The sequence below is a fragment of the Silene latifolia genome, unplaced genomic scaffold, assembly GCF_048544455.1.
Source record: "Silene latifolia isolate original U9 population unplaced genomic scaffold, ASM4854445v1 scaffold_678, whole genome shotgun sequence".
NCBI classification, from domain to species: domain Eukaryota; kingdom Viridiplantae; phylum Streptophyta; class Magnoliopsida; order Caryophyllales; family Caryophyllaceae; genus Silene; species Silene latifolia.
In genome coordinates this window covers 2,543-13,142 of record NW_027413588.1, presented here as the reverse complement: position 1 = coordinate 13,142, position 10,600 = coordinate 2,543, and the positions used below count along the sequence as shown (strand labels likewise).

At 35.7% G+C, this 10,600-nt stretch overlaps 2 protein-coding genes across 2 annotated transcripts; both read right to left on the bottom strand.

Moving 5' to 3' along the window:
* Positions 1-4,363: 4,363 nt before the first annotated feature.
* Positions 4,364-5,071, bottom strand: LOC141639984 (uncharacterized). Its single transcript, XM_074448953.1, has one exon. It carries the CDS (start codon positions 5,069-5,071, stop codon positions 4,364-4,366), a length of 708 nt encoding a protein of 235 aa, XP_074305054.1.
* Positions 5,072-5,623: 552 nt separating this feature from the next.
* LOC141639985 (uncharacterized) lies at positions 5,624-6,701 on the bottom strand. Its single transcript, XM_074448954.1, has 2 exons — positions 6,295-6,701; positions 5,624-6,221 (listed from the first exon to the last, which is right to left on the bottom strand). Exons 1-2 carry the CDS (start codon positions 6,699-6,701, stop codon positions 5,624-5,626), a joined length of 1,005 nt encoding a protein of 334 aa, XP_074305055.1.
* Positions 6,702-10,600: the final 3,899 nt, after the last annotated feature.

The following is a 10,600-nucleotide window of genomic DNA, read 5'->3' as shown; positions in this document are numbered from 1 at the left end:
GTTTTAGCCATAGTCAGATGTGTTTTAAAATTTCAAAATGATTTATATAACCAGAAATTTACAATAAGAACTGATTGTAGCTCTGCAAAATTTATGTTTCAAAAAGATTTTAAACATGATGTTTACAAACAAATGTTTGCAAGGTGGCAAGCACATTTAGCCCCTTTTGATTTTGAAATCCATTATAAAAAAGGATCTGATAATCATCTCCCTGATTTCTTAACAAGGGAGTATTTGACTCTATAAGAGTTTGTTATTTGTTTCAGGAATGGATTTTGGTCGAGGCCGTGGCCGTGGCCGCTTTATGCATCCTTCTAATAGAGGGAGAGGAAGACAATCATCCTCAATTATCAGATATGGGAATACCCATAACACAGGACAATCATCCTCAATTATTGGATATGGGAATAACCCAGGACAATCATCCGAAATTATCAAAACTGGGAATAACCCAGGACCAGGATCATCATCTGGTTATATAAGACCAAATAATATTTTGGCACAATATGGTGAAAAAAGGCTAATAGCCAAAAAATTATGTGATAATATCACAAATGAAGAATTTGAAGAATTTCAAATATGGAAACAAAAAGAACTTAATATAAGTTCTCCATCTTTCAAAAAAATTATGAAAGAATCTCTTGATGAAAAAGAGAAAATGGTGAAATCACCAGAAGAAAGGGAGATTATTATACTCCAAAATTCTGACAAGAAATGGGAAGATAATCCCTGGTTATTATATAACCGTTATTTAACAAATAATCAATATCCTATGGAGACTTATAAAAGTCGAAGTTTTTATGAAGGAATCCTTTACGAAAATGAATGCAATTTTAACCATTGGGAGGATCCAGGAAATTTACGGAGATTTTCAAAAATTAATATCAAAAGGATAATATCCATTGAAGAATGGGGAATAACTCCATCTACTTCTAAAACTTTGATAAACAAAAATAATATCAAAGTTGAATACAATTACTGGGATTATGTCCAGGCTTTTGATAAAGTTTTCTTATATGAAAATCCTACGAAGAGCCACACATGGCTAATAAAAATTTACCCAGAAGTTTTTGACCAAAATTTACCAAATTGGTTAATCAAATGGTGGCAATTTTATGGAACTAATGAAGACATTCTGCCACAAATGTTTAAAAGTCTTTATGACGAATGGAAAGATTTGCTTCCAAAAACTGATCAGGATGATATTCCTGGAATTATTCAATTAAACTTCTTTATTGAATTTTCTATTCCCTGGATTTGGAAATTTATCCCCAAAACAGGATATAATGATCTCAAATTATTTTGTTTAAAACGAGAATCTTATTCTCGCTTTTGGGACGCAATGATGCGACAAGATAAAGAAACAAATGAGTTAAAGTGTATTTACACAATTAATTTAATTCAAGACAAAATTGATAGTATGATCATCTTCAATGCGGAAGAATCTGGCGAATTGGAAGAATACCAAATACGAAGAATTATTTCAGGCAAAAAATAAAACTGAAGCTGAAATTCTCAGTTATTATGCTAAATTGGCAGAAAAGGCTTTAGCTCAAAGACAAATGCAAGAGGATAATAAATCCCAGACAAGCGATGTATCAATGACAAAATCAACAGCATCCAATAGCAAGAATAAATTTGAACTTCTTCAAGATGCTCAAGAAATGGAAGCGGAAACAGAAGTCCAATTATTAATAGAAGAAGAAATAATCAGTAAAAGGGCCAAAGATGCCAAATCAAAAGACAAAGGGAAAATAGTGGAATAAAAACCACTCAGAAGACACGCATGCAATGACGCATGATAGCATGGACAATAATAAGCAACATGGGCAATAATGGGCACTAATAACAGTTCCCGCACTAATTTTGCAATAGTTTTTAAACACTAATAAAGTGTTTTGTAATAGTTGTGAATAGTTTTTATTTTGCCTATAAAACGGGGAAATGTTTTAGTTCGAGGCAGGCTTCTACTACCCCCCTCTCTCTTAGCTCTCTCTCTTCCCCTTGTAAATCTTCTTTCTTATTAATAAAATCTCGTCAACCGTTAGTCTTCTATACTGAGCACAATCTAAGTTTGTAAGTTTTCTTGTTTTTTTTCTTGTTTTATATTTATTTTACTCTAAGGATGAGCCTAATAGGCTAAATCCTTTGTTGAATTATGACGACACTTGATTAAGTTATATATTAAACCATGGATGTGTTATTATTTTAAGATGGTTTTATTACCTATCAACATAAAATAAGAAGGTTTAGTGAGGGTACACATTTTGTTCAAACTGAATTGATAACTGCGGAAGGAGAGACACCGTTTTGCCGTTATGCCGTGGATAGGCGCTAGGCGTTTTTTGTCATCTCCGTACAGTTACCAGTTCAGATTAAACAAATTCGTGGTAATATCCCAATCACTTATAATGAGCACTTGGGTGTGCGTCCTCGTTCTTATACTATGTTGGTACAGTAAAAAGATCCGTTAACTTGGTATCAGAGCCATGGAAGTATATATAATTTATGATAGTTAAGTCATAATTCAACACTTTCTCATCTTATGAGTTTAAGCGTATTTAATACGGGTAAGTCTACTGTAAAAAACAGTATGACTGAAGAGGCACACATGGCTAATAAAAATTTACCCAACTTTTGATAAAGTCTTCTTATATGAAAATCCTACGAAGAGCCACACATGGCTAATAAAAATTTACCCAGAAGTTTTTGACCAAAATTTACCAAATTGGTTAATCAAATGGTGGCAATTTTATGGAACTAATGAAGACATTCTGCCACAAATGTTTAAAAGTCTTTATGACGAATGGAAAGATTTGCTTCCAAAAACTGATCAGGATGATATTCCTGGAATTATTCAATTAAACTTCTTTATTGAATTTTCTATTCCCTGGATTTGGAAATTTATCCCCAAAACAGGATATAATGATCTCAAATTATTTTGTTTAAAACGAGAATCTTATTCTCGCTTTTGGGACGCAATGATGCGACAAGATAAAGAAACAAATGAGTTAAAGTGTATTTACACAATTAATTTAATTCAAGACAAAATTGATAGTATGATCATCTTCAATGCGGAAGAATCTGGCGAATTGGAAGAATACCAGCTACTGTTTTTTACAGTAGACTTACCCGTATTAAATACGCTTAAACTCATAAGATGAGAAAGTGTTGAATTATGACTTAACTATCATAAATTATATATACTTCCATGGCTCTGATACCAAGTTAACGGATCTTTTTACTGTACTAACATAGTATAAGAACGAGGACGCACACCCAAGTGCTCATTATAAGTGATTGGGATATTACCACGAATTTGTTTAATCTGAACTGGTAACTGTACGGAGATGACAAAAAACGCCTAGCGCCTATCCACGGCATAACGGCAAAACGGTGTCTCTCCTTCCGCAGTTATCAATTCAGTTTGAACAAAATGTGTACCCTCACTAAACCTTCTTATTTTATGTTGATAGGTAATAAAACCATCTTAAAATAATAACACATCCATGGTTTAATATATATATATATATATATATATATATATATATATATATATATATAAACAACGGGCTATCTCTTTAATACACATAGCCTATACGTGTTAAACAGTAGGGTGTCAGGATTTTTTGTGTAGAATGATTCATAAACTATCCCAAATACAGAAATTCTTATCGGAGTTGAAAGAGATATATTCATCTTGCCTCGATTTTGATAACTTTTTTTTAATATTTGATTACAGTGTCATAAAAAAATTTATATTACAAGAATTGATCAAAGTAACCATTGAACATAAGTTTAAAGGTTTTTTAGATAAAAAAAATTGAAAGAAAAAGGGAAACACCACAAATGATCTTCTAACATTAAGAATTGTTGTCCATATTTTCAACTATAGTTTTCCTTATCGTATATAATGGTAACTACAAATAATTCGTTAAGTAATCGTATTATGTATTGTCGAAATTAATAACTTATTACAAAAATGCAGTTCACAATGCATCTATTATAACAAATTTATAACTACAGTACAATTTTTTTTTAAAATAAATTATATAATTGCACCTTTACATAAGATTACAGTAGACTTTTGATATACAAAATACAATATGTATACATTGAGATATTATTTAAAAATGTATACATAACTTCTGCGATAAAGAACCTAACTATGCTAAATTATACCGGCACGATGCAATACTTCATAACAGACAATATTTTTTGTTTTAAGCAAACTATCAGATGAACTTTCGGATGCTATAGCAACTACAACATCAGAACTTCTTTTAGCTCGAGATAAAGCAACATATAGTTGACCATGTGAAAAAACTGATTGAGGCAAGTATATTCCTACTTTATCCAAAGTTTACCCTTGCGCTTTATTAACAGTCATCGCAAAACTAAGTTTAATAGGAAACTGCTTTCTTTTGAAGTTAAAGGGAAATTTATCAGCCGGAGATGGTTGCAAAGGTATTCGAGGTATAAAAACAAGCTCTCGTTTATGATGTCCAACAACAATTTCCGCGTCAATAATATTTCTTGAGAAAGCTTTGCATATGAGTCTTGTGTCATTACAAAGTCCGGAAGTTGGATCTAGGTTCCTTAGTAAAATTATCGGACTGTTTTTCTTCAGTACCAAATGGTGTGGTGGAAGCCCTCCTAGATTTAGCGTGTTCAGAAACTTTATCGAGTACTGTTCGGTAGTGATATCAACAGCCTCATCAAAGCTTTTAAATTCAAATGCTTCGCCTCGTTGACGAGAAACCAATATGGAATTTATAGCTTCAGTGTCATCATTGTTCGGTGTTAAAATAGCTTTTCTAGTTATAAGCAAAGAGTTTAAATTAATATCATCTTCAGTTGGGTAGATAGCTTCAATCAAGTGTTGTAACAACGACAAATGTTGACTGCTGCTTATCACAATGGCTTTTGGTAGTATTATATCCTTACCGTTTTCATAGGGTGGAGAACCTTCACCAACACGCAGTACAAAATCACTGAAGCAAGGGTCATTAATTGCGCGCATATTGATAGTTAATCGAATCTTTTCAAGCGTCCGCCATAGTGGAGACATTACTAAACTTGCATTGATAGCTTCTCAAAGTGTACTTTTCGGAATAACCGGCAACACCTGACGAAAATCTCCACCAAACACAACAACTTTTCCTCCAAACAGTATGTTTTTTGAGCAAATGTCACGTAATGTTCTTTCAAAGTGTTCTATTGACCGTCTCTTTGCCATAGGAGCTTCATCCCAGATAATTAGTCTGCATACTCTAATCAGTTCAACAAGTGAACTTTGTTTTGAAATTTCACTGCCTTGGTTTTCTTCAAGATCAAGAAGGCTTTTGAAAAGTGAATCCGTAGTTCTGCCACCGGAAATATTTGAAGCTGCAATTCCTAAACTTGCAACTGTAAGAGTAATAAAGCCCTTTTTTCGCAGTTGTGCGAGAAGCACTGAGTAGAGGAAAGTTTTACCTGTACCAACTGGACCGTCTATAAAGAATGCACCTGGCCTTCTTTCCATAACTTTATTATATATAATTTCGTATGCCTTTTTTTGCTCAACATTTAGTAAGTTTATCGCGTTAAGTTCTTCTAATGTAATAGGAATGCTAAGCTGCTCTTAAATTTCTTTAGCCTTATGCGTTTCAATGTTTTCATCTTCTAATCTTAATCCTCCAAAGTCAAAATCGTTGAAATTCTTTCCCATTGACTCTATGATGCAACATATACTTCTAAGCATAAGATTCGGAACTCTACGTGGATTTTCTAGAAATGCTAATGTGTAGTCCTCTGATAATGCTGAGGAGAAACAATCCCATAGAAGCCTAGGACTTTTCGGCGTACAGTAAATGAGTAATATAGCAAATAAGCGTCTTAAAGCAAATGGCATCTGAAAATTTGAAGCTTCCAATAAACTGTTTTCCACCGAGTTATCATCTTCAAGAAGTCCTCTTTGATATGCTGTTTCTTGAAACGAAGAAAATGTAACATTGCTGACGGTACGTAAATCTTCAAATGATTGAGGTCCTCGCACATTTGCAAGCAATAATCGCAAGTAGTATCGTTTGCCTTCTGTGGGGTTGGTGTAGACTAACCTACCAACAGCAAAACCTTTTCTTCTTGGAAGCCAAAGCTTCTCGTCTTTTTGACCTAACCAAACATAGTGTTCTGGAAATTTTTGATAAAGTAGAGTACGTGCATAAGCATCAGTTTGATTTCTTTCAAAAAAAAGCAGTTAACATAGTTCGTTTTCGATTATCATCGTGGGCAATATTCTGTAGGCGTTCATACAGACAAAAGAGTACAAGCTGCATATTTGGCAGATGAACTTGTAAGGGCACCACATTAGGATGTATTTCATTCATGCAAAATCTAAAAATTCTCCATACTGCCTCAGGTGGTGATATCCAGCGTGCTGACTGAAAAGCTGTAATTTCATCATAATCGCGTTGGTCAACACCATCATCAACCGTAAAAGAAACCCAATCATGTCCCTTGTAAACATACTTGTATAGATATTTAACTGCTTTTATTGTTGAACATACTTCTACATTCAAAGGGCAGTCATATTTTACAAGCAAAAAAGGATTATAAGGCACAACCCACCTATTATCAAGCGTAGCTGTACGAACTACAACACTTCTACCATTCTGCCGCCGTCGATATATAGGATATGAATTACGACCGTTTGTCGTCATATCCGCATAATCACGCAGTTAGTGATTTTTACAGTTTTCGTTCTTCATGCATAGATTTGTTGGAAAATCTCTACCACATGGACCATGAATCATGTGTTTTAAGACAGCACCATGAAGGTGAGGATTTTCTAACACATTTGAAATTTCAGCAGACACAAAAGCGTCATATTGATCAGGGGACTGTTGACCATCCCATATGATGAGAAAATGTGCATGCGGTAGACCTCTCTTCTGAAATTCAACTACATATACGTATCCAGCAACATTGCCAAATAGTTTTTTCTCGACAATTTCTTTTGTAACACCCCCATACTCCAAGTGCCTTACCAGGACCACTCAGGTATAAGGATGCTACCATCTCGGTTACCCGAGGCATGATAATCATAAGACAATGAAGAAACATACTTTATTAAACAAGTTAAGTGATTACATAACAAAACCAACTGTAAGCAAAATACAACTGCTCTCAAACTATAAACCAACTGAAAGGAACTGTCCTAACAAACACAGCGGAAGACTAAAGACTCTGATATGTGATGACTCCATCCCCAGCTAGATCCCACGCGTATCCAAGATATACCGCTTAAGCACCGCTCACCACCCCCGAATGGATCACCACAGTTTTTAAAACATTTAAACGGGGTCAGTACTAATCACACAATTTACCATATATATATACAATAAGATAGACAGACAGCTTAACCGTCACACACACACAACCAACCAACTTCAATCATCTCAATCACTGACTGTCCACTGGACCAGCCCTACCAGTGGGGGACCGCAGCCGTACCCACCAAATCCCCGCTCCACATAGTGAGCGATAACCCAGTCCATTAATGTGCACATCCCCTTCCGTGGCGGGTTCCACGAAGGGCGAAACTAGGGCGTGAAGCCACTCCCGCAAGTGACTCCACTCAGCCGAGAACGCATCTCGAGAACCATAGGCAACCAATCACAATCACAATATCAACAACCGTCTGAATCCATCAACAGTGTACAATCACAAACACAGCCGTCACAATACAATTACTATATCAAACAATCAATCTCAACACATCACAATCATCCCATTATGGGACTAATACTGAGTAGAAAATCCTACCTGGAACAGCAACACAATCAGACGGTCTCAACAGCTGTATCACAAATCCTTTTCTACGAACCCTTCTCCTATACACATAATCACATAATCACTACCAACACAACAAATCATAAAAACCCCCAATCCCAAAATTAGGGTTTAAACAAAGTCAACCAAACGCTATAAAATTGGTATGTAGGACTTACCCTTGACGCAAGGAACACTATGATGCAAAGAACAATGAAATCCGACACCTCTAGCTCCGGGATTTGCTAACGATGCGATGACAGACAAACTACGTAACTCCTTTTTTCCTCCCTTAGGTTTTAGAACATATAAAAGAAACTAAGAAAAGTGACGGACAACCTTTTATACTTATCTCGCATCATTTAACAAAACCCGACAAAACATCCCCATAAACCGGCTACTCGATCGAGTACCCAAGGTACTCGATCGAATACCCCCCTACTCGATCGAGTACCCCAGCTACTCGATCGAGTACCCAACAGGTCAGAAACTATTTTATTTCGCAAAACTCCCTTACTCGACAGAGTAAGGCCTACTCGATAGAGTACCCCAAGACTCATAAATACGGAGTATTACAGTCTTCCCTCCTTAAAAAGAACTTCGTCCCCGAAGTTCAACCCATACATAAAAACAACCATACTAACTCGACCAAGACACAACAACATAACTAAGAACTCAAGAACTCGACCAAACATAAAACATGAACTTTTAACACCCACTCCACCAACTATGTTTACTTCCCTAACATGACTCACGATATCGTATCCACCACATATATATCTCTCACGACACCAACTCCATACATAACCAACTACCATCCTCTAACGCTGCTAGCTCCATAATATCATCCACTATCAAATCCAAAATCAAGACACTCATAGACATCAAACGGAATGTTACATTCTACCACCCTTAAAAGGAACTTCGTCCTCGAAGTTTACTCACACTCATAATCTCATCATCCAACTGTCAACACTATCGAAGTATTCTCGCATTCCTAACATCAAACTACTACAAGAACGTCCGTGACCTTTTAACACTATCACCCACAACATATACAAATCCATATCTTATGCTACACCAACACTCTACTTCCAAATATACTACCATATGAACAACCCATCAAAATCTCTTTTATCGCATCCTACTCCTCTTAAGATAAATGTTACGTCCTCGTAACCCACTAATACTAAATCCTTAATTAAATCATCTCATCATCCTCATCACCACCACTTGTCAAAGATAACCGCCTATAACCTCATTTCTATAACCGTTCCTATTTCCAAGGTTTTCTTACTTAAACAGTTCTCATACTTCAATTCACTCGTCACACCACCTAACCTATACCTCAAAATCTTTATCTTAACCCAAAACTTCAAATTTTCCACATTACCGCAACATGACATACCTCTCTATATAAACTATATGAAACTCCCATCATCAAAAGCAATACTCACGATCCACATTTGTTACGTGCACTCATTCCAGATCCTCAAGTTCTTTCCTTCATTACCGCAAAACTCATACATAACTTAATATGACACTAATTCCCCCAACACCCTACACTCACTGTCCCAACAAAAGATTATGAACTACCTGCCGCTTTCAGATCATTACAACACATGTTCCACGAATCATTTTCCATTACCATGTCTACTAAAGCCTTATCTAGAACAAGATCAAAATTACTGTAACAACCTCTCACAACCGTATCCCATCAATAGAACATCACTATACCATGACAACAACGAAAACATATTCAACTCTATTTCATATCATACTCTACCTCATTCTTAACTTAACCTGGTAAAGAAAACATCAATAAGCAAGACAACTGTCTACATGTTCAACCAAAACTCACAAAGAACAACAAAGAAAACAAAACAACAATCTATGTATAATCGGTATGCACTTTCAAAACTCGTATCATAATCATCCCGCCTACTCCACGACAACCGGTGACGGCATCACAACACCGCCACCAACAGCCACACCGTAGTGCGAAAATACCCGCATCACAACACTAAATATCGTGCCCGGATCACCACCCGAGGCACCACAACCACATCGATAGACATCACAACTACATACAATTCCATAAATACGACTTAAATAACCTTTCGGATAAGAAAACTTACTCAAATCCACTTTACTCAATCACAACGCAACATATTATATGAATAAACAGATAAGCATCTCATGAACATCATCTCTACCATTTCACGGAATACACATGTGTTATTAATACACATAAAATTATAACTAGCCATGTCAAATTAATCAAATTATTACCTTTTTGGATATCATTCAATTAAATTACCGTGTCCAACATATATATTACAGAACATTCATAAAACAACTTTATAATTATCACACCATACCACTTCTTGTGAGGTTAGAACCTCACACAAACATTTACACATATCATAGACCCGTAATCACAACCAACTAGTCAATCCTGACCACGTAAGTTACCACTCAACAAAGGTTACCTGTTGTCTGAGCTTAACTCGCATGCCCCTCATCACATTTTCCCCTATTCGCACAACCATCACTTCCTGCCAAGTATAACCATACCATTACTATTCAACTATTAGCATCCGCCTCATCTAACCACATCTTATACCCTCTCACAATTATACACAACAATCAGGTCCCTACCAAATCAACTTCTTTTGAATTGCTACCTTTCTAATATACCATCACTCTTAACCATTAGTCACAGACCATAACACCACCACTGTTCGGACATCAAACCTCTTTCACTCATCTCTAAACATCACGATTT

What these genes read in the sequence shown, in the direction of transcription:
- LOC141639984 (XM_074448953.1), bottom strand. Translation starts at nt 5,071, where the DNA reads ATGTCTCCACTATGGCGGACGCTTGAAAAGATTCGATTAACTATCAAT.
- LOC141639985 (XM_074448954.1), bottom strand. Translation starts at nt 6,701, where the DNA reads ATGACGACAAACGGTCGTAATTCATATCCTATATATCGACGGCGGCAG. An exon ending in CAGCTTGTACTCTTTTGTCT is followed by an intron (nt 6,222 to 6,294) that starts GTATGAACGCCT and finishes TTTTTTTGAAAG; the next exon opens with AAATCAAACTGATGCTTATG.